At 39.8% G+C, this 25,111-nt stretch overlaps 1 protein-coding gene and 1 pseudogene across 3 annotated transcripts in view; one reads left to right on the top strand and one right to left on the bottom strand.

Moving 5' to 3' along the window:
* Positions 1 to 25,111, top strand: part of MFSD14B (major facilitator superfamily domain containing 14B) — a 159,320-nt gene that overhangs the window by 94,422 nt on the left and 39,787 nt on the right. For all 3 annotated transcript variants that reach the window (XM_053662797.1, XM_037157074.2, XM_053662796.1), the window contains 3 exons: positions 5,334 to 5,448; positions 21,358 to 21,576; positions 23,048 to 23,161. In XM_053662797.1, the coding sequence (XP_053518772.1) occupies positions 5,334 to 5,448; positions 21,358 to 21,576; positions 23,048 to 23,161 (448 nt within the window). The remainder of the gene's footprint in view (positions 1 to 5,333; positions 5,449 to 21,357; positions 21,577 to 23,047; positions 23,162 to 25,111) is intronic.
* LOC119058125 (protein archease-like) lies at positions 18,935 to 21,043 on the bottom strand (annotated as a pseudogene).

Raw genomic sequence — 25,111 nt, 5'->3', positions numbered from 1 at the left:
AAAACCCCATGCCTATCCTCTGCAGCTCCATTTCCGACTACTGCCACAATCAGCTACACTTGCCAACACTCCCATATCCTTCCAGCATTACTGGGCTGCCATAGTGAGTCTGGTCAGGCATGATCCCATGGTGTGGAGCCAGTCATCTCTAAGCTCTCACACAGGTGCTGTAACCAGGGGGAGTTGCCTCCCAGTTACATCTTGGGTGGAAGCCACTTCCATTCCCCTAGCTAAAAGCATGGCCCCAGCTATTTAACATATCTATGAAACCAGTTAAAGGTTATAGATATGTTAAATGACCATGCCAGAGGTTAGCTGCAAAGCTGTTGCTGTACAAAACAGTTCTCAATGGCCCTGGTCCATGTGTCCCTTCCCCCAACTCACACCTGTGCTGTGGGGGGAACGGTGAGGACATCCTATATATATAATATTTCCTGGACACCTTGAGTTCTGGACCCCATTCCAAATCCGTGTTTGGGGGCCCCCTTTTGGCTGCACCCTGTTACAATGGTCCATCACCCCTTTTCTATAGTCCCCTAAGTCCTTCCCTGATGGTCTCTTTGTGTCTGTGCCTGCCTTAGGCTGTTCCTCCCTTGAGGAATCTTACCTATCACTGACTATCCAGCCATCCACCAGGGGCCAAGCAGGGTAATGTAAAGGGGGCAGAGGCTGTGTCCCTGCTGGGAGATACGTTTTGTCTCCTTAGTAGCTTATGGTCCCAAGGTCCCCTAGCCATGGGGCCTTTCACCTGTCAATGGGATTTATAGCTCCTGAAACCAGGCAGAATAATTCCCAAGAGAACATAACATGTTTTTCCAATGAATTAGGGCTTTATTTTTAGTGTCCTCTGAATACATTAATTTTTTTATTTTTAGATTTTTTAATTATTTACTTATTCTCTTACATTTTTCATGGTGCTGCTTTTGCTACTCTTATTGACTAAGAGTAGCTTTTGCTGCTCTTATTTAACTACTAATGTTAAATGAAAGTGATGATTGGGGACTAATCTTTCTCATAATCAAGGAAGTGTTGTAAAGTTTTATCATTAAATGTTAACCTAGCTTTTATAACTAGCTTTTAGATTGAAAAGTAGTCATTCTATTTTATCCAGAAATGTTCTTTTTTAAATGAACATTTGATGTCAAATTAATAAAAGATGACATATTGCAAAATGGAGATCATTTTATTCTTTTTCTCCGTACATTTGTTATTATAATGAATTATATTAATATATTTTTCTAATATTGAAACTTTATTATATCTGGGATAAATCCTCATTTTTGTTCTGTGACATTGTTTGCTAGTGTTCTAATCAGTTTTTTTAAGGCATCTATGCATATGATAAAACTTTGGACTTAATTACATTAATATTTTTGTTATCTTTTGTGTAGCTCTTGTAAAGTTATTTCTTATGTGCTGTCTCTTTCTTTTTTTAAAAAAATTTTTTATTGATTATGCTGTTACAGTTGTTCTATTCCCCCCCTTTATTCCCCGCCACCCTACCCCCTGTCCCCACCATTACCCCCCCTTTAGTTTATATCCATGTGTCTAAAGTTCTTTAGATTCTATATTTCCCATACTATTCTTGCCCCCCCATCTATTTTCTATCTACTGTCTATGCTACTTATTTTCTGTACCTTCTCCCCCCATCTCCTCCTCCCACTCTCCTGTTGCTAACCCTCCTTGAGATCTTCATTTCTGTTTCCACTCCTGATCTAGCTGTCCTTTTAGTTTGCTTTTGTTTTAGGTGTGGTTGTTAATAACTGTGAGTTTGCTGTCCTTTCACTGTTCATGTTTCTTTAACTTCTTTTCTTAGATAAGTCCCTTTAACATTTCATATAATAAGGGCTTGGTGATGATGAACTCCTTGAATTTGATCTTCTCTGAGAAGACTTTATCTGTCCTTCCATTCTAAATGAAAGTTTTGCTGCATGGAGCAATCTTGGTTGTAGATCTTTGGATTTCATGACTTGGAATACCTCTTTCCAGCCCCTTCTTGCCTGTAAGGTCTCTTTTGAGAAATCCGCTGACAGTCTGATGGGAACTCCTTTGTAGGTGACTGTCCCCTTAGCTCTTACTGCTTCTAGGATTCTCTCCATTTTAATTTTGGCTAATGTAATGATGATGTGCTTTGGTGTGTTTCTTCTTGGGTCCAACTTCTTTGGGACTCTCTGAGCTTCCTGGATTTCCTGGAAGTCTATTTCCTTTGCTAGATTGGGGAAATTCTCCTTTATTATTTGTTCAAATAAGTTTTCCACTGGTGGCTGTTCCTTTCCCCCTTCTGGTACCCCTATAATTCGGATGTTGGAGCGTTTAAAGATATCCTGAAGGTTCCTAAGACTCTCCTCATTTCTTTGAATTCTTGCTTCTTGACTCTTTTCTGTTTGGCCATTATTTGCTTTCTTCTGGTCCACTCCATTGATTTGAATCCCAGTTTTCTTTTCATTGCTATTGGTGTCCTGTGCAATTCCATTCATTTCAATTAGTTTCGCCTTCATATATTTGTCTAATTTGTGGCTATAATCAGCCAATTCTGTGAGTATCCTGATCACCAGTGTTTTAAACTGTGTGTCTGAGAGTTTTGCTATTTCTTCATCGCTTAGATTTATAGGCTCTGGGGCTTTGAGATCTTCTTGAGCCATTTTTGGTCTGTTCTCGCCCTTTAAGTGTGAGGAGTGGAGCCTTGGACTCTCAGGTCGCTGGGTTGTGGCTGTATGTGGGGGCGTGGTCAGAGCGGGGAAATGGCGACCCCCTCTGCTGTTTCTCACAGCTGGGCGAGGAGCAGAGGCTTAGGTGGTTCACCAGGGCCAGGCCACTCAGAGTCGCCGTGTTATGACGCTGTATGTGGAGGTGGGATCAGAGCAGGGAAATGGCGGCACCCTCCCTGCCGCTTGCCACGGGGACCTGCTGGGTCCCGGTCCAATCGCCCACTCCCTCGCTTGTCTATCAGCGCACCAATGCATGACCACAGTCAACCCGCAGCCCTGCTCCCCCGCTGTTTCCCCGTGGTTGCTCACTAGGTCCAACCCTGCGCCTGGATTCTGCAGCCTGAGTCCATCTGACCGAGTTTTCCTCTGCAACCCCGCTCCACCAGCTGCTGGTTTTGCCCCTTACTGGTCAGGCTGAAGAATTTGTTGTTAACAGACTTCGGAAAAGTTCAATTTTCTGTGTTGTGGCTGTGTTTTTTTTTTTAATTGATTATGCTGTTACAGTTGTTCTATTCCCCCCTTCATTCCCCTCCACCCTGGCCCCCCATCCCCACCATTACCCCCCTTTAGTTTATGTCCATGTGTCTCAAGTCCTTTAGGTTCTATATTTCCCGTGCTATTCTTGCCCCCCCCATCTATTTTCTATCTACTGTCTATGCTACTTATTTTCTGTACCTTCTCCCCCCATCTCCTCCTCCCACTCCCCTGTTGCTAACCCTCCTTAAGATCTTCATTTCTATATTTCCACTCCTGATCTAGCTGTCCTTTTAGTTTGCTTTCGTTTTAGGTGTGGTTGTTAATAACTGTGAATTTGTTGTCCTTTCACTGTTCATGTTTCTTTAACTTCTTTTCCTTAGATAAGTCCCTTTAACATTTCATATAATAAGGGCTTGGTGATGATGAACTCCTTGAATTTGATCTTATCTGAGAAGCACCTTATCTGTCCTTCCATTCTAAATGAAAGTTTTGCTGGATAGAGCAATCTTGGTTGTAGGTCTTTAGATTTCATGACTTGGAATATTTCTTTCCAGCCCCTTCTTGCCTGTAAGGTCTCTTTTGAGAAATCTGCTGACAGTCTGATGGGGACTCCTTTGTAGGTGATTGTCCCCTTAGCTCTTGCTGCTTCTAGGATTCTCTCCTTCATTTTAATTTTGGCTAATGTAATTATGATATGCCTTGGTGTGTTTCTTCTTGAGTCCAACTTTTTTGGTACTCTCTGGGCTTCTTGGATTTCTTGGAAGTCTATTTCCTTTGCCAGATTGGGGAAATTTTCTTTTATTATTTGTTCAAATAATTTTTCCACTGGTGGTTGTGTCTTTCCCCCTTCTGGTACCCCTATAATTCGGATATTGGAGTGTTTAAAGATGTCCTGGAGGTTTCTAAGACTCTCCTCATTTTTTTGATTCTTGCTTCTTGACTCTTTTCTGTTTGGCCATTATTTGCTTTCTTCTGGTCCACTCCATTGATTTGAGTCCCAGTTTCCTTTTCATCTCTATGGGTTTCCTGTGGAATTCCATTCATTTCCCTTAATTTAGCCTTCATATGTTTCTCTAATTTGTGGCTATAATCAACCAGATCTGTGAGGAAGCTGATGACCAGTGTTTTAAACTGTGCGTCTGAGAGTTTTGCTATTTCTTCGTCGCTTAGATTTATCTCTGGGGCTTTGAGGTCTTCCTGCGACATTTTTGGTCTGTTCTGGCCCTTTAAATGTGAGAAGCGGCGCCTTGGACTCCCAGGTCGCTGGGTTGTGACGCTGTATGTGGGGGCGTGGTCAGAGCGGGGAAATGGCGGCGCCCTCTATCGCCACAGCGGCCGGTCCAACCTCCCACTCCCTCGCTCGCACGCAATCAGGCAACCGCAGTCAACACGCTGCACCGCCTCCCCACTGTCTCCTCTGCAGTCGCTCACCCGGTGGGTCGCTCGGTCGCTCACCAGGTCCAATCCTGCGTCTGGAACCCGCACGTCCGGATTTGCGCATCTGGATTCTGCGCCCAGGTCCGACCAAGCCCTCCTTTGCAACTCCTCACCAGACGCCGGTTTCGCCCCTTACCGGTGGGGCTGAAGAATTTGTTGTTAGCGGACTTCCGAAAAGTTCAGTTTTCCGTGTTCTGGTTGTGTTTCCTGATGCTAATATTTAGTTGTCCCTAAACTTGGTTGTGTGAGAAGGCACGGCACATCCACCTATACCTCCATCTTGGCGGAAGTCCCTGGCTGTGTTTTTTGTTGCTAATATTTAGTTGTCTCTAAACTTGGTTGTGTGAGAAGGCACGGCATATCCACCTATGCCTCCATCTTGGCGGAAGTCTTCCCCTGTGCTGTCTTTTTCTTAACTAAAGCTAGGAAATTTAGAGTTTTTATTTCTCTTGTTTTGGCATTCTTAAAAGCTAACTTTACTTATTGAAACTACTTATACTGACACCTTTTTAACAGTGACAAAATTAGTATGTTCCTGCTTCTTTATTTCTATGTTGATCGTACTTTATTAGTTGTCCTTTATATTTTATGCATGCATATTTTTTTATTTATTTTTTGGTTTATAATCTACATGTTATCTTTCACTCTGTTTATAAAGATGTATATACACTACCTGTCTTCTGGGTAATTGAAGTGATTTTTTTTTTTTAGGTGGTATTTTGCAATGATTTCTATGTCTGGAGTCTTCTCAGTCACATTCTCTGTGATATTTGCTTATGTAGCTGATATCACTCAGGAGCATGAACGAAGTACTGCTTATGGATGGGTAAGATAATAGATTTTGTTTTTTAACCAGAAAAATAATTAACATTCTATTAAAAGTTTACTGAAAAGTGAGATTTAAAATAAGTAGTATCGACTTACATAAAAGAAAATCTAAAGTATATGAAATAAAATAGGAGACTTACAAAAATTTAAGAGATAGCAAGATAGAAATTGCTATTAATTCTCTGGTTTTAGAACTGGAAGATTATCAGGAGTGTGTGAGTTCTCAGTTGTAAAGTATATTAAAAGTTGATTTGTTTTTGTTAGCTGATCTGTTGACAAGTCATAAACATCTTGAAGTCTCTGTGTACCTAATTCGAACTGAAAAGGTGTTAGAATCTCAGCCATGTTAATCTATTGTTATATTACTGATTGTGAGTTATTTGGGAAATAGTACTGCAGAAAAAGTACTACACTCATTCATTCAACAAATAATTGTTGAATGCATTGCAAAAGTTAAAAGAAAGCTTTTGGGGGGATAATTGAGTATTAGATAATCATTTCTAATTTACCTGGGCATGAGAATGGCATTGTGGTCAAGTAGGCAAATAAAGACTTTAGAAGATGACAGGCCGAAACTGTTTATGTCAGAGTGTCACTCTCTGAGAGCTATCCAACTTGTTCAGGGGGAAAAGAGGGCATGTGGGTATGTGTTCAATGCACGAAACTGTAGTAGCATGTGGGTGTTGTTGAAGAAGAAAAATTTCTTTGTCTTACCTTCTAGGTTCTTTAGCTGGCCTAATAATTAAATTGGCACAGATCAACAGGAAAAAATTTTAATTTTATATATACAGGAGCCCCACAAAAAAACATAAGCAACACAAAGGTAGTTAGGCAGTTGGGGCTTATATGCTATCATGAGCTAAGGTTCTAGGGTTTCAAAGGAGGAGGAAGACAATTCACAGAAAGATGAAAAGAGCAAATGATTGGTAAACAAATACTTGCCATCTCATGCAGATAAGTCTTTCTGATATAAACAGGTGTCTTTGGTAATAGCTGTCTTTCTGGTATAGCCTCCCTAACTAGTAAATCTTTTAGGCTGTTAAAGGCAGAAGTATAAAGCTTTTCCTAAGTCTTTTAGGTCTTAATTAAAAACTTCCATTTCAACCCTACTTTCCCTCTAGCTGTTACCTTCTCTCTACTCCCTTCCTTTTCCCCTCCTTCCCTAAATGTCTCATACCATGTCCTAAAGCCAGGGCATCTCCAGAGTATTATGGAGAACAGAGGGATCTGGTATGAAGGCTTCAAAGAAGGCATCGTGTTCAGGATGACCTTGGAGGTTGGGCTACAGAGAGTTTAGAGGTGCCAAAAGCCTCTTTTATCACACTTGTTATGCAGACTATCTCTACATTTCAGAACACACCTGTTGAGATACTAATTTCCCTCCTATGTTACTAGATTTTTGGTCCTAGCTTTCAGCAGAAAAAAAAAACTTACAAAGCTATTGTGGCTGAGCATTAGGGCTTTGAGGAAAGATTTTAGAGATCTGGAATCAGTGAACTTAGTTCCCCTCACTAGCTCAGTGCTTCATCTATAAATAATGCCTGCTCATAGAGGTATTGGGAGAAGTTACTGAGAGAAGTGCTCTGCAGAAGTATAGGACAGCCTGGGTTTGGTCACAGGACTCAGGATCTTAGCTAATATTTTTGTATGAGATTAACATTTACACTGGTGAATTTGGGGTAAAGCAAATTGCAGACTCTGCTTCATAATATGAATGTTTCTCATTCAATCAGTCTGAAGAGAACAAAGAGCATGGAGGAAACTGATATTTTTGAGCACTACTATATTCCATGAACTTTGCCACTTATATCTTGTAATTTACTTTTAACATCCCAATAATACAAATACTTTTATCATTTTATAGAGAAGGATATTGAGATTTGGAAAAGTTATGTAATTAGTAAAAGATCCCAGGACTCAAAGTATTAGATCTGGGATTTATTCTAAGTTCTGTCTGACTCCACAAAGTCTAGAGTGAGACACCATAAAAGGAAAATAGTTCCAAGAATCTTTACATTTACTCCTGTGCATTTCAGGTGTTAAGATGACAAAACTAAAGGAGAAAAAAGAAAGTTTTCAGTTTACCTGTCTCAGAGATATAGGAGGATTTATTGCCAATTACAGGATTGTTGACCAAGTGTAGCTGAGGTTCTAAGAAGCTGAGGTTTTGAATCTGTGAAAGAATATATAATGTGTATAGTTTTCCTTACTGAAACTCCTCCAATAAGCCAAGAAAGTGGTCACTGTCAGGGCCACAGCAATGAATAGTCGTATTAACTAAGCTAATGCTTGTTGAGAGATTGCTGTGGTGAAGTCATCCTTTAGATTTATTGACCAGAGTCATATTAAGCATTAAGTGAAAGAGGGGTTTAGATAAATATACAGGCAGGCTAAGCATGTAGGCTGCTTTAAGCTTTAAGAAAGACACAGCATTTAGCATAGAATTTCATGGATTCATTGATCCCAGAAGCTCATTCATCCAGTAAATACTTATTAAGCATCAATTGTTTGAGAGTAGTATATCTGATCAAAAATTATTAGGAAACTACTGCAGCTCTCTACTCCCTTCTGATATTTGAAATTTTGTGTTTTACCTTTTTACTTTTATTTTCATATTCCATGATTAAGTGGACTTCCAGAATAGTCACTATTATATAGTTCAGTATTAAGCAAAGATTTTTTTTTTTCAGTAAAGTCTTGTTGTTTCTCACTATTGAGATATACACACAGGGTGGGGCAAGAGTAGGTCCACAGTTGAAGTTCTTTACACTTAGAATGCCGTGGGATTACAAAAAGCAGTTTCACCTGAAATTTAGCAGCTGTGGATCTGACTGTACATTTTAGTAGGAAAAATAATTTGAGAGATTGGAAAATGGTTTCTAGTTCCTGTTATCTATTTGAAATTAAGGTAGTTATTAATAGTTTTATTACTGTTTATTTGTGTAATAGAGTATCTTTGCAATTTATATACAAAGTGTGGAAAGGATCAAGATAATGGAAAACTTAGGAATAAATGAATGATTGACCCAATTTGTACAGATATTTTGTGCACCTGAGGACACTGCAGCAAGTGTTCCCTTAGTACATGAGATGCTGCAGCAATGCTCCCTTAGCTGTTTGCATGTCATTGCAACTTATAATGTACTGATGTGATTGCCTTGTTTTCCTGGATAATGTGGGGAAACCTGAAAGACAGGAACTTTGTATTCTTATTTATCTGGTACATAGTGGATATTCAGTAACTATTCAGTCAATGAGTTTCTGTTTCCCAGATTGGAATTCTGCATACCTCCTTTGTTCACCAGAAATTATTGTATTTGACTTATCGTATTTTTAGTATACCAATATTTTTCTAAATTAAGTTGGGGTGTGATAAGGAAGGATGTCATTTGCAACCAGGAGTCATAATTTTAATCATAAATAATGATTTCTGTGATTTCTGTAGGAACAATGGTTTTGGTATTGCCTGAAAGAGTGGTGGTTGCTGGGTGGAGGAAGGTAAAGGGGAGAAAATTTGGACAACTGTAATAGTATAATTAATAAAATATAAATAAAATATAAAATAAATAATATGGAGATGAAAATAATAGTAAAAAATTTTTTTTCTGGCCCTGGCAGGTGTGGCTCACTTGGTTAGAACATCATACCATATACCAAAAGGTTACAGGTTCAATTCTTGGTCAGGGTACATACCCAGGTGTTGGGTTCAATCTTTGGTCAGGGCATCTATGAGAAGGCAGTCAATGGATAATACTCTCTCAACACTGATGTTTTTCCCTCCCTCTCCCCCTCCCTCCTTCTCCCTCTTTCTCTGTCTCTTTCTCACTCGCCCTTTCTCTCTCTCTAAAAGCAATGAAAATTTATTCTCCGGTAAGGATAAATAATAATAATAAATAATTTTTGTTTTGCTACTCTAATTGTTTTCTGCCACCCTGTTTTCAAATCACTTATTTGACCCTCTACTTCATCTAACTGCCCACAGATGTCATCTTCCCTGGGTCAAGCACTTCTGTCCTTACAGCACTAGTCTGAAGGAGTATACTAGCCTGGTTCTCCAACTCTCTGTAGGCCCACCTGGCTGAGCTCACAACCTGCAGAAAGGTCTGCTGCTGCTTGGGCACCATGCACTCTGCCTTGGGGAACAATTAAGGAGATTCAAGAGAACCAAGTAATAGTGGCATGGGCATTCAGTGAATTGTGTAGTTCTGGAGCAGTGGGCCATTTTTTTCACTCCCTGCACAATGTTGGTGCTGTCAGCCAACAGAAGACCCATGAGCCCTGTCTTTCAGATATCCAGTGACCCTGCCCTGCTGAGCTCACATTGGCAGGCTGCTCTCAATGGAACCTTCAGTGCATTTTTTTTTCTTGAGGAGATTTTGGCAGAGACTCAGACACTGAGTGATGTGGTTCTGGAGCAAGGGCCGTCTTCCCCTCCCTATACCACTAGTGCTTCTCTCCCAGCAGGTGACCCACTACGACCCTCCTGCTGAGCTTAAGTTCTGCAGAAAAATCTGCTGGCTGTACCCAGTGTGTACCTGTGGTGTACTTTTCCTTGGGAAACTATTTCAGAGACTAAGACAGGCACTGAATTGTATGGCTTTAGAATGATAGCTGTTTACCCTCAACCGCCCTCCATGCCACTGTTGCCATCCCCCAATAAGAGACTCACTAGCCTTGTCCTTCTGACTCCCATTGGCCCTACTATGCTAGCTCATGCCCTGCAGAAAAAGCTGCTGGCTGTACCCAGCCTGGACCTGCAGTGTGCATTTTTGAGGGTGCTCTGATCAGAGAGTCAGGCAGAGACTGAGTACTGTGGCTCTAGATTAGGAGCCACTTTTGACCCTCTTAGTGCCTGACCTATACCACCCTCAAATAGGAAATCCACTAGTCCTATTTGCCTGAGCTCTCACCTTGTGGAAGAGTCTGTGGGCTGTGGCCAGCCTGGGCCCACTTTACAGACTTTGTTTGAAAGGCTCTTTCAGAAATACAGACAGACTCAAGGGGTTGTGGAACAGCCCCTGTTCCACAGCCTGTAAGGTAGAGGCCAATCTCAGGGTGCCTTGAGGTGTTTTACTAATCTGCCCTCAGACTTGGAGCTACTGGAAGTTGACCTTTTTACAGGGCTTATCCTTTCCCCCACACACCCAGGCCCAGTAGAGGCAGCAACAAATTCGAATTACATGGCAGCTCTAAACACGTATCCCAAGGCAGGTTACAAGCAGCATCTGACATTGACTTGCACCAGAGTCCCTCCCAAGTGGATCCAGAACCAGCACAACCCAGAGTGTGTTTCAGAACACACCAGAACACAACCAACTAACCACACAAGTGACATATTCAAAGGAAGGTCTTGGAAGGCACCAGACCCTCTGGGGCCAACTCTGCTTGGGGAGGGGGGGGCAGGTCTTGCACGGCAATTCATATACTGTGGTCATGAATGGTCATAATTCATTCTTGTGGTCAGCCAGAGCCTGGGTGTTATCCCACTCACAAATGAGCCAACAGCAGTCAAGACACAACTACAATAGGAGGGCTTATCTAACCCACCCAAGAGGACTTAATATAGCCCATTCCTGGAATACCAGCTCAGGTGATAAGGAAGACTGTGCCACTGAGTCCCATAAGACACCTACTATATAAGAACACCATACCAACATTGGGAGACACAGAAGATGTATCTAATATACAGAGACAAATATGAAAAGGCAGACAAAATGGGGAAACAGAGAAAACATGTCCCAAATCAAAGAAAAGGAGAAATCCCCAGAAAAAAAGCACTAAATAAAGACAAGGCAAGCACTCTACCAGTTACACAGTTCAATGTGTATACAGATGCACAGGAACTTGGGAGGACAATGGATGAACTCAGCGAGAATGTAAAGAGATAGTACGTATTAAAGGGACATAGAAACCATAAAAAAGAATCTGTCAGAAATTAAGAATACAATACCTGAAATGAAGAACACACTAGAAGGAATAAACAACAAGGTTGATGAATCCGGAAGATTGAATCAGCAATTTAGAGGAAAAGATAACAGAAAACAGCCAAGCAGAGCAACAACAAAAAAAAGAATTTTTAAAAATGATGGAAGTCTGGGTTAGGGGTACCCAAACCCTGGGTGGTGGACTGGTACCAGTCTGTGGTCTGTTAGCAACCAGGCCACACAGCAGGAGCTGAGTAGTAGGTGAGCAAGCAAAGCTTTGCTAACATTACTGCCTGAGCTCCACTTTTTGTATCCCCTCTCCCCACCTCCAATCCATGGAAAAATTGTCTTCCACAAAGTGAGTCCCTGGTGCCAAAAATGTTGGGGACCGCTGATCTAAGGGACCTTGTGAATGACATCATGCATAACAATATCTCATTCATAGGGGTATCAAGAGAAGAGAGAATACAAGGGATTTCAGAAACTATTTGAAAAATGGTTAAATACTTCCCTAACCTAGTAAATGAAAAGTACATACCTGTTCAGGAAGCAGAGAAAGTACCAATCAATATGAACCCAAAAGGGCCCACAACAAAATACGTCATAATTAAAATGACAAAGCTTAAAAAACAGAGTCTTAAGAGCATCAAGAAAAAGAGTTAGTTAGTTCCTATAAGATTGTTAGCAGATTTCTCAACAGAAACACTTCAAGCCAGAAGGGATTGGCAGGAAATATTCAAAGTGATGAAAAGGAACTGCAATGAAGACTACTTTACGCAGCAAAGCTGTCATTTAAAACTGAAGGTAAATTAAGGACCATTCCAGGCAACAAAAAGCTACAATATCCACAAATCAATTCATATGATAAACCACATAAACAAAATGAAGGGGAAAAATTATATGATCATATCAATAGATACAGAAAACTATTTAATGAAATTCAGACCCCTTTTATCCTAAAAACTTTCAGCAACATGAAAGTAGAGGGGACATAGCTCAACATAATAAAAGCCATATATGTCAAATCCATAGCCAACATCATACTCCATCGTAAAAACTAAACCTGTTTCCCTTAAAATCAGGAACTAGGGATGCACACTTTCATCACTATTATTCAGCATAGTACTGGAAGTACTATGGCCAGAGCAAAGAGATAAGAGGAAAAACTAAAATGCATCCAAATTCGAAAGGAAAAAGTAAAACTGTCATTATTTGTAGATGCCATGATACTGTATATGGAGAACCCTAGATTCCACTAGAAAACCAGTAGAACTGATCAATTCAGTAAAATAGCAGGATACAAAATAAATATCCAATAATCTATTCCATTTTATATACTAATAGTGAACTAACAGGAAAAGGGGGAAAAAACTTAAGAAAACAGTAAATTTAAAATTTCATTTTAAGAAAAGTACCTGGAAAGAAAATTCAACCAAGGAGGTAAAAGACTTGTACTCATAAAATTCTAAGTTACTGAAAAAAGAAATTGAGTAAGATACAAATAAATTGAAAAATAAATGGTATATATGGATATCATAGGTAGCAAGAATTAACATCATAAAATGTCTACACCACCCAAAGCAATTAATAGATTCAACACAATTTTTATCAAAATCCTAATGGCATATTTCATAGAACTAGAACAAATAATTCAAAAATGTACATGGAACCACAAAAAAACCCGAGTAGTCTCAGCAATCTTGGGAAAAAAAAGAACGAAGTTCAAGCCATATTACTACCTGATATCAAAGTATACTACATGAAATCAAAGCACTGTGTTACTGGCATAAAACCAGACACAGATGAATAGAATAGAGGTCCCAGAAATAAATACACACCTCTATGATCCTTTAATATTGGACAAAGAAGGCAAGAATGTACAATGGGGTAGAGACCGTCTATTAAATAGTATTGGGAAAATTGGACAGATAATATGCAAAAAAATTAATGATCACCAATTTATACCATATACAAGAATAAACCCAAAATGAATTAAAGACAAATGTGAGATTTGAAGCCATAAATCTCCTCGATTAAAACATAGGCAGTAGAATCTTGGACATTTCTGTTAACAATATTTTTCTGATATATCTTTTGGACAAAAAAAAAATGAGTGAATGACACTATATCAAACTAAAAAGTTTTTGCACAGCAAAGGAAACTGTCAACAAAATGAAGAAACAACCCACTGAATGGGAGAAGATAACTTTCAATGATATATTCAATAAGGGGTAGACCTCCACAATTTTTTATGCATTTTTTTTATTCTTTAAAAAATTTTTTTAATATATTTTATTGATTATACCATTACAGTTGTCCTATTTCCCCCTTCATTCCCCTCCACCCTGCATGCCCCTCCCCACTTTAGTTTATGTCTATGTGTTTCGAGTTCTTTAGATTCTATATTTCCCATACTATTCTTGCCCTCCCCCTATTTTCTACCTACCGTCTATGCTACTTATTCTCTGTACCTTCTTCCCCCTTCTCCTCCTCCCATTCCCCTATTGCTAACCCTCCATGTGATCTTCATTTCTGTGGTTCTACTCCTGATCTAGCTGTCCTCTTAGTTTGCTTTTGTTTCAGGTGTGGTTGTTAATAACTGTGAGTTTGCTGTCCTTTCACTGTTGCTATTTTTTATCTTCTTCTTCATAGGTAAGTTCCTTTAATGTTTCATATAATAAGGGCTTGGTGGTGATGAACTCCTTGAATTTGATCTTATCTGAGAAGCACTTTATCTGCCTTTCCATTCTAAATGAAAGCTTTGCTGGATAGAGCAATCTTGGTTGTAGGTCTTTGGATTTCATGACTTGAAATACTTCTTTCCAGCCCCTTCTTGCCTGTAAGGTCTCTTTAGCTCTTTTGAGAAAAGAGCTAACAGTCTGATGGGAACTTCTTTATAGGTGACTGTCCCCTTATCTCTTGCTGCTTCTAGGATTCTCTCCTTCGTTTTAATTTTGGCTAATGTAATGATGATGTGCCTTGGTGTGTTTCTTCTTGGGTCCAACTTCTTTGGAACTCTCTGTGCTTCCTGGATTTCCTGGAAGTCTATTTCCTTTGCCAGATTGGGGAAATTCTCCTTTATTATTTGTTCAAATAAGTTTTCCACTGGTGGCTCTTCCTCTTCCCCTTCTGGTACCCCTATAATTCAGATATTGGAATGTTTAAAGATGTCCTGAAGGTTCCTAAACCTCTTTTCATTTTTTTGAATTCTTGTTTCTTCATCCTTTTCTGTTTGGTCATTTTTTTCCTCTTTCTGGTCCACTCCTTTGATTTGAGTCCCAGTTTCCTTTCCATCACTATTGGTTTCCTGTGCATTTCCATTCATTTCAATTAGTTTAGCTCTCATGTGTTCCTCTAATTTGTGACTAAAATCAACCAGTTCTGTGAGCATCCTGATCACCAGTGTTTTGAACTGTGCATCTGATAGGTTGGTTATTTCTTGGTCGCTCAAGAGTTCTTCTTGAGCCATAATGTTTTGATCTGTTCACACCTGTTATGTATGAGGGGCAGAGCCCTAGGTGTTCACCAGGGTGGGGCCACCCAGGTCACTGGGTTTTGATGCTGTATGTGGGGGCAGGATCAGAAAGGGGCAATAGCAGTCCCCTCTGCTGCTTCCCGATGCTGGGGCCTGCTTGGTCCGTCTCACTGCTCACTCCTTTGCCTGGTTTATCTGCGCACGAATGTGTGACCACGGTCAGCCAGCCACCTTGCACCCTCACTGGGTCTGCATGTGGCAACCCCACACCTGGGATCTGCCAACCACCACCCACATGCCTGGGTCGGTCCAGTAGAGTTTTCCTGCGCAACTCCACACGCCAGTTACTGGCTCCATTCCTCTTACTGGTTTGGCCGAACAGTTCGTTGTTGTCAGACTTCCATATAGTTCAATTTTCTGTGTTTTGGCTGCTTTTTCTGTTACTAAAATTTTGTTTTTAAACTTGGTTGTGCGAGGAGGCACAGTGTTTCCCTCTACGCCTCCATCTTGGCCGGAAGTCAGATCTCCACAAATTTTAAACAACTCATACAACTCAGTACCAAAATATATATGTGGTCTTTCCAGAAGATACCCAGCCATGTAATATGAAAAATAGAGACATTTATTGAAGAAGATACACTGTGTGAAAGGTGATGATACCTCAGTCCCCTTAAAAGTAGGCACCTTGGGACCTCACACAGTTCTCCCAGTCACCATCAGCTGCTTCATCATATTTTCCTGAATCTCATCAATGGTGAAATCTTCACTTTCAAAGGTGATGTTAGTTTGGGGAAAAGCCAGAAGTCACAGGGCACTGAATCCAAGCTATAGCGGTCTTAAATCAACTAAGTGATTTGATGTTTCACAAAAAAAACCTCTGCATGAGGTGCGATGCAAGAGCAGGTGCATTGTCATGATGAAGCTGTCAATCACCAGTTACCCATAGCTGTGGCCTTCTGAATCATCTAAATAGTTTCTGTGGAGGAATGTTCAAGCTTAACACAAAATTGAATGCAGATTCATTGCTTGCTCTACATGCTGAGTCATTTTGAATGCAACAGCCACACAGTACAAGGCATCTACTGCCCCCACTGACTACTACAATGCAGTCATCATTGTTCATGCATGCACATTCCAGTCCGCTTTCCTTGGCAGCCACATTACATCAGGGCTGCACAAACCATTCTCAATATATTGACAATGGCTGGACTTTTTCTGGACAGACTGTGTATAATTTATTTATTTTAAGTATATTTTATTGATTATGCTATTACAGTTTTCCCAACTTTTCCTCCTTTATTCTCCCTTGGTCCTACATCCCCCAACCCTCAAACATTTCCTTCCCCCTTAGCTCATGTCCATGGGTTGTACATATAAATTCTTTGACTTCTTTGTTTGCCATACCATTCTTAACCTCTCCCCATCTATTTTGTACCTACCAATTATGCTTATTCCATGTACCTTTCCTGTCCATTTTTCCTCTCCCTCTCCTCACTGAAATCCCTCCATATGATGTCCATTTCTTTGATTCTGTTCCTGTTCTAGTTTTTGCTTAGTTTACATGTTCTTTTTTTTAGGTTGTTGTTAATAGTTGTGAGTTCATTGTCCTTTTACTGTTTGTAGTTCTTGATCTTCTGTTCCTTCAATAAATTCCTTTAACATTTCATATAATAAGAGTTTTGTGATAATGGACTCCTTTAACTTTACCTTATCTGGGAAGCACTTTATCTAGCTTTCCATTCTAAATTATAGCTTTGCTGGATAGAGTCATCTTGGATGTAGGTCCTTGCCTTTCATGACTTCAAATACTTCTTTCCATCCCCTACTTAACTGTAACATTTCTTTTGGGAAATCAGCTGAGAGTCTATGGGAACTCCTTTGTAGGTAGCTCTCCTTTTCTCTTGCTGCTTTTAAGATTCTATCTTTATCTTTAATCTTAGGTAATTTAATGATGATGTGCCTTGGTGTGTTCCTTTTTGGGTCCAATTTATTTGAGCTTCTCTGAGCTCCCTGGACTTCCTGGAAGTCTGTTTCCTTGGCCAGGTTGGGGAAGTTTTTCTTCATTATTTGTTCAAATTAATTTTCAACTTCTTCCTCTTATTCTGGCACCCCTATGATTCTTATGTTAGAACATTTAAAGTTGTCCCAGAGTTTCCTAACCCTCTCTAATTTTTTTTTTTTTAATTCTTGTTTCTTCATTCTGTTCCAGTTGGATGTTTAGTTCTTCCTTTTGTTCTAAATCATTGATTTGAGTCCCAGTTTCCTTCCCTTCACTGTTGGCTCCCTTAATATTTTGCTTTATTTCACTTTGGGTAGCCTTCATTTGTTCCTTCATTTTGGAACTGAGCTAAATCATTTCTCTGAGCATTCTGATTACCAGTGTTTTGAACTCTGCATCACATAGGTTGTCTATCTCCTTGTCACTTAGGTCTTTTTCTGGAGTTTTGCTCTGTTCTTTCATGTGGGCCATATTTCTTTGTCTTAGTGCACCTATTGTGTTGTGGGGCCGGGGGGACATTAGGTATTCAGCCAGCCGAAGCAATCCTCTTTGCTCTGTTGTGGTGCTGTCTGTGGGAGAAGGGTCAGATAGAGAACCATGTGACTTGCTTGGCTCTAGCCCCTCTTTTTTTTAAAGTTTTTAAATTCTTGTTCAAATACAGTTACCTCCATTTTCCATCCCCTCTTCCCCCAACCCAACCATCCCTACTTCTCATCCTTAATCCTACCCTACTTTGGTTTTATGCCTTTTATAGATGTTCTTGATAGCCTGCCCCATTTTCTTGCTAACATCTTCTCCCCTGTGGTTACTGTCATTTTTTTCTTAATTTCAATGTCTCTGGTTATATTTTGCCTGCTTGTTTGTTTTGTTGATTAGGTTACACTTGTAGGTGAGATCATATGGTATTTGTCTTTCACCACCTGGCATATTTCACTTAGCATAATGCTCACCAGTTCCCTCCATGCTGTTGCAAAGGATAGGAGCTCCTTCTTTCTGCTGTGTAGTATTCCATCATGTAAGTGTACCATAGTTTTTTATCCATTCATTTCCTGATAGGCATTTAGGTTGCTTCCAGCACTTACTAGCCCCACCTTCCAACGGACCCTGCCACATGAGACTGGTAGTTTCTCCCACCCTAGCAACCTCCACAGTAGTTTACAGTTAGCTTGAGTGTTTAGTTTACTGTTCAGTCAGACCCTACTCACTCGTGTAGTCTGCAGCCGTGATGTAGGTTCTCTCCTCCTGCCCAGCTGCCCCTCTCCGTTCGTCCCTCCTACTGGTCTGGCGAATGTTTTTTTAATTCCTTAGTTGTTGGAATTTCATGCAGTTTGATTTTCTGGCACTTCTGGTTGTTTGTTGTTTTTGATTGGTTGTTATCTTCCTTTTGGTTATGCTAGGAACCAGAGGGTTTCTAACTATACCTCCATCCTGGCTGTAACTCCCCCCAGTTATAGTATTACTTAATAATTTTTCTAGTTCTATCATGTCCATTGTCACTTCCCGGTTTTTCTTTCTTTTTTCTTTTTAAGTCTTCTAATGTTCAATTATAATTATTCTTCTAAGATAATCAACTACCATACAGGATGACTCTTTCCACAGCAATCTAAAATGCCATTTTTTAAATATACACTTAGAAAAGATATGTCTTTACCAATTTGGAGGAAATGCAAAATCCTGATTGTAGGGTTTCTCAAATTATAATGTTTTTCCCAGACTGGATTCAATAAGACCATGGAGCCTTCATAGTCTCTCGGGCTTCTGCTTACATTAATGATCTGTTTTGGGACCAAGCTAGAGGGCTGGCATTCCATTGGAAGGGTATGTTGCTCCTGCTGCTATGGCAGGGAATTGAAAAATGAAAAACCATACTTGTCATCTGGAGAATTCTTTAACATTTGATTATGTGGTTAATAGAGACCAAGACTGTGCCTTGATTTTCTATTTGTGAAAGTTACACTTTAAGTAAAAAATTTTTTGCAAATCATCATATATTATCAGATATAGTAGAATTTTTATCGTGGTATCATGGTATCTTTTCAAAAGAAAGGGAAAATTTTTTCATAGGAGTTATTTTGTTTATTGTATATTAAATATCAGTGATCACAGAAACTTCTGGCTTCTCTTCATTCTAGACCTGCATTGCTAAATATTTTAATTCCTTGACTTTAGTTTCCTGAGGGGTCTTGGACAATGAGATTTTTTCCCCCACCTATTTGACCATAGTTTGAAATTTCTTTGATAAATACTAAGTACTTTTACTTCCCAGAGTATAAAGAATTCATTGGCTCTAAATTTATAAAACCAGTCATCCAAAACTGAAGGAGAAGAGACTGTAAGTCATCTTCTTTTGTTTCTACTTCTAGTGTTTGGAGGGCCTCCACAGTTCTAGTATCTGTCCCATAGCCAAACATGGCCTCTGCACATTGCTCCAATGCTTCTTCCAGAGTATCTCCCCATGCATGTAACTAGACATCCCCTGAATGATCCCTACTGATACTTCCAGCTGACTGGAGGATACTTGGCCTTGGTCACCTTCTGCTCCTCATATTATGGTCTCTATTACCTTCTTCTTCCTGCATCACAATTTCCTTCTCTTTGGTTTCTGACTTTATTTACTTAGGTCCTCTCTCTTTTCACCTTGATCATTCTGGTTAAAGGTTTATCCGTTTATTCTAGGTTTTTGGGTTGTGGTTTGGTGTGGTCTGAAGTTTTCCACAGGTGGCCTGACTCTGGGGCCTTCCAGGAGGTGTAGGCCAATGTCAACCATGGCCTGCGTCCTACCTAGATGTGTTACAAGGAGTTGTGCAGATGGTTGCCTCTTGTGCTAGGGTGGAGGTACCAAGGCCAAGTTGTGAACGGGGGCCACTGCCCACTAGTGCTGGGCCTGAGGTCACTTATCAGGAGGTATAGGGTGCGTTGAGGCCAGATGCTGCTTGTTGGAAGTTTGTGAACCTTGGGGAGAATTTAGGAGAGTCTATAGCATGAGCCAAGATTGGCCATTTGTATGTAAACAACACTGAAGTAGCATCAGTGGGCCTGCAAGTTGGGTGGGACAGAGTATCAGGCAATCACCAGGGCTGGGATAACAGTGTTAGCCAAGGTAATGGAGACTCAGATATGGTGTTCACCAGTGCCACCACCTGTGCAGCTAGATCGGTCAGGTCCTGAGGGAAGGCGATGAGGGGTTGAGAAGTAAAGAGACAAAGTCAAAGTGGGGTCAGGTGGAGTCCCTTCTCTAGGTTGCAGAGGAGGGAACTGTTTATTGGTGAAGTCAGGCTGTATATATTGAGCCAGCTTTGAAGCAAAGCATGAGAAAGACAAACCACAAGGCTAGGTACATTTTATTTTTTAAGAACACTTGCTGCTCCTTCTTGGTACATTGATATAGCAAGCAGGCAAGTCATTCTTTTCTTACAATAATCTATTAGGCAGTCTTACATGGCCTAGGGCAGCTGTGCTGAACCCAAGGCCTGCTTCTAACTCCTTTGGCAAGCGTTATCTTGCTTGGGTCTCCACAATCTGCACTTAAATGGGGAAGGCTCAGGAAAGGAACAATGGCCTCTGCCAGCATTTCTGTCTGGGAGAAAGCTGCCCCTCCAGCCCTCACTCTGATGTCAGACAAGTTAGTTCTTCCCTGTATGTTTCAAGCTGCTGCTCAGAGTGAGTTAGTCTGTCAGTGAGTAAGTTCATGCATGGGTCTTTGAAGAGGAACTCCCAGGACTCCAGAAGCTATCTATCTCACTCATCCATAATTCCTACTGGTTTTTACAGACAGAAGTTATGGGTACTTCTCTTCTCTGCACTAGTATCCTGAGCTGGGGGCCTGGTTTGGGACTGGGACCCCTTGCTCCTCTGAGGGAAACCTCTGATGCTGAGATATTCCTCCTGATTTTAACAACCACATGAGCGTACGGGACCAGCCCATTCTGTGTATTTGCCCCTCCTGCCAGTCTTCATGTGGCTTCTTCTTTGTATCCTTAAGTATTAGACTTCTGTTTAGTCTTCAGGAGGCTCTCAGTAATGATTTGTTTATAATTTAGTTGTAATTTTGATGTGGTCATTGGAGGAGGTAAGTACATGTTTTCCTACTCTGCCATCTTGATCAAAAGCTCAACCAATGCATATTTTTGGAAAACAATAATCAAGGATAGTCCCTGGGTAATTTGTAGGTTCTTATCATACGCTCTGCAGGCATTTTGTATGCCTTTCTCCCCACATCCCCATTTTTCAATTAAAGAAGACTAAAGCATGTATGTTTTGTTTTTTTATAGGGAAGGTTTTCACAATTTTTATTTTTAATAACATTATTATATTTTACTCTTGTAGCTTTCCAGGATATCTCCAATTAGTAGTACTGGTGAAAAAATTCTTAGAACAAATTTACTTTAATTTTCTTTGTTTTTTAAAATTTTTGTACAATGCATTTCTTTGTCTTATTTAAAACCAATGGAAGGATGTCTATAGGTATGCACCCAGGGGACCCTGGGTGAGAGTGTGCTTTCTCCACAGGTCTCAGCCACCTTTGCAGCCAGTCTGGTCAGCAGTCCAGCCATTGGAGCATACCTCTCGTCCAGCTATGGAGACAGTCTTGTTGTACTGGTGGCCACAGTGGTGGCTCTTCTGGACATTTGCTTCATCTTATTGGCTGTTCCAGAATCTTTCCCAGAGAAAATGAGACCACTGTCCTGGGGAGTTCAGATTACTTGGAAACAAGCAGACCCTTTTGCGGTAAATAAAATTATGGAAACACTTTTCTAAGTATCTTTCTAAGTCATGCAAATAAAAGAACATTTGTACAACCTCAAGCATCCTAGCAGTTGTTAATCCATTTCTGTCTCCAGTAAAAATACAAAAGAAAGTAATAATAATTACAAGGAAGGGATTGAGGTAGACTGTGCACCAAGGAATATATAGAATTGATATTCCTTAAGTCAAGCAGATGGTTATCACAATGGAAGAGAGAAAAACTGTCTATATAATCCCTCCCTGAGGAGGGAAAGAAGGTTTTTGTTTTGTTTTAGGTTTTTTGTTGTTGTTTGTTTGTTTGCATGGTGGTTTTTATTGGTTTTTAAACAAAATATGTGAAGGTGGCTATTTGAAATAGTTGTTTTTATTCACTGAAATTCAGAAAGGATAAAAGTATTTGGTCTGACTAAAGTCCTTATTTTCTAAGTTGTTGCAATACATCCATTTAGGCCAAAGCCTCTGAACTTGTTTTACAGATTGGATTTTTTGTTTTCTAGAATGTTTTAAATTTTTTTTGGCATGGGAGAATCTTATTAACATCTCAAAAAGTACTTAGAAGAAGAATTTTATCTCTCCCCTCTTGGTTGAAATTGTTCTTGAAGAAAATATGTTCAGAAAAAAATTAACCAGAAATTTGATTTTTGCTTTTGATTTCCCAAGTTTACCTTTTAGGAAAAATACATGTGATGAGAAAACTAACTCATCAGAAATTCTTTTCAAAAGTGCCTCCTTGGGGACCCTGCCCATTCTGTTTGTGCCCCACCTCTTTTGCCATATGGAGAGAGAAGGAAACCAGGCATACCACCCACAGCTGGTCGGACTTCTTACCTAATTTGTCAGCTAGCTTACAGACGAATTGAATACTAACATGTTAAAAAATAGAGTGAACTTATATGTAATGAAACCCCTGTATATTTATAGCTTTAAAGAAGTTGTGCTATGAATGAAAAAGAGATGGGATTTTCTTAAATGATTCTGGAAGTATTTCCAGGTCCATTCATAGGATGTTCAGGATCTGTTTCAGGATGTGAGCCAGTATTGTTAAATAAAGATGAACAAGCGTGTGTATGTGCATGCACTTAAGCTGTAATATTTGAAATACATACTGCAGAAATTAGAAATTGTAATCTCCACAGAGAGATGGTAATATATTTAATATTAATTTTTTCCTTTTATAATCCATTCAACCTTCATTATCCACCTTAACAATAAAGCCATTATCACAGACTATCAATGACATTAGTTTTTAATTGCTTTAAAATTTTTTTCAATTATAGTTGACATACAATATTTTATTAGTTTCAGGTGTACACCCCTGTAATTAGACATTTTATAACTTACTAAATGATCATCCTGATGTTTTCTACCCCTGTGACACCATACATGGTATTAGAATATTATTGACTATATTTACTATGTTGTTTGCTTTTTATGTCTTTTTGCTTTTTCTTAGTCACTGAAGAAAGTCGGAAAAGATTCCACTGTCTTACTGATCTGCATTACCGTGTTTCTTTCTTACCTTCCCGAAGCTGGACAATATTCAAGTTTTTTTCTCTATCTCAGGCAGGTGGGTAGTGGGTGCCTAGTAGCTTTTGAACATAAGGAAAATTAAGATTGGCTTCTGCCTAAAGGTATTTGGGGAAAATTCTTGCTTCAAGTTACAAAGGTAGGTGCTGAGATATAATTAGTAGGCAAGAAACCTTTAATGTAATGATGTTTTAAAATATAGTAAAATGTTTACTGTGGAAAAAAATTCCTTGAGAATTATACATAAAGAAAATTAGCAGAAACAATTTATCACAATGTTTTAAATCTTCATATTTTTAGTATTTGTTTATTTATTCTTAGAGGAGAAGGGAGGGAGAAAGAGAGCCTAATAAACATTGATGTGTGAGAGAAACATTGATTGGTTGCCTCTTACACATGCCTCAGCTGGGGACCTGGCCCACATCTAGGCACATGCCCTGACCAGGAATTGAACCAGCGACTTTTTGTTCTGTGGGAGGACACACAACCAACTGAGCTACAGCCATAAGGGCTAATGTTTTAAATCTTTGTAATATCCATTAAATTTTACAGAGAGGGAAAGTTTACTTCAGTGTACCCTGCCAGTTTACTGAGCTATCCTCAGTAGGCCACAGCTCAGTGTTGCTGTGGATTCCAAGGTAGCTCACAAACAATAACCAAAGTAATCTTTTGTCTCCTCTAATTTTTTCCTCTTTAAAAATTTATACTTTACTTTGTCCCCTCAAAAAGAAACTGACTTGGGACAATTTTTTTTAAGTTCTTCTTTCCAGCTTTTCTTTCAGGTTTCTGAGATTGCTGAGATCTGAGTCGCTTTCAGTTGCAGTCCAACCTTGCTCTTTTACTGATTTCACTGGAAGTCCTAATGGTTTATTCTACTTATCAGAGGAGTCCTCCTTGAATAAATTCCTCTATTTTGGAGATACTTTTGCTTTTATATATTTTTTAAAGATTTTATTTATTTTATAGAGAGGAGAAGGGAGGGAGAAAAGAGGGAGAGAAGCATCAGTGTGTGGTTGCCTCTCAAGCATCCCCAACTGGGGACCCAGGCTGCAGCCCAGGCCTCTGCCCTAACTGGAAATCAAACCATTGACCGTTTGTTTCACAGGCTGGCACTCAATCCACTGAGCCCCACCAGCCAAAGCTCTCTATTTTGGAGATATTTGTATTTATTTATTTATTTTTAAATATATTTTATTGATTATGCTATTACAGTTGTCCCATTTTCCCCCTTCACTCCCCTCCACCCTGCACACCTTCTCCTACACACATCCCCCCTTTAGTTCATGTCCATGTGTCATACTTATAAGTTCTTGGCTTCTGCTTTTCTCATACTATTCTTACCCTCCCCCTGTCTTATTTTCTAACTACCATCTATGCTCCTCCTCTGCACCTCTTCCCCCCTCTCTCCTCCTACTCCGCTGTTGCTAACCCTCCATGTGATCTTCATTTCTGTGGTTCTGTTCCTGTTCTAGTTATTTACTTAGTTTTTGTTTTTGTTTTAGGTGTGATTGTTAATCATTGTGAGTTTGTTGTCATTTTACTGTACATGTTTTTTATTTTCTTTTTCTTAGATAAGTCCCTTTAATATTTCATATAATAAGGGCTTGGTGATGATGAACTCCCTTGAACCTGACCTTATCTGAGAAGCACTTTATCTGCCTTTCCATTCTAAATCAAAGCTTTGCTGGATAGAGGAATCTTGGATGTAGGTCCTTGCATTTCATGATTTGGGACACTTCTTTCCAGCCCCTTCTTGCCTGTAAGGTCTCTTTTGAGAAATCAGCTGGGATTTCTCAATGGGAACTTGAGTCTGATGGGAACTTCTTTATAGGTGACTGTCCCCTTATCTCTTGCTGCTTCTAGGATTCTCTCCTTCATTTTAATCTTGGCTAATGTAATTATGATGTGCCTTGGTGTGTTCCTTCTTGGGTCCAACTTCTTTGGAACTCTCTGAGCTTCCTGGATTTCCTGGAAGTCTATTGCCTTTCCC

The sequence above is a fragment of the Artibeus jamaicensis genome, unplaced genomic scaffold (assembly GCF_021234435.1).
Source record: "Artibeus jamaicensis isolate MK-2021 breed Jamaican fruit bat unplaced genomic scaffold, CSHL_Jam_final contig_288, whole genome shotgun sequence".
NCBI classification, from domain to species: domain Eukaryota; kingdom Metazoa; phylum Chordata; class Mammalia; order Chiroptera; family Phyllostomidae; genus Artibeus; species Artibeus jamaicensis.
The sequence above is the reverse complement of the archived record's forward strand: the minus strand, read 5'-3'. Positions and strand labels throughout refer to the sequence as shown.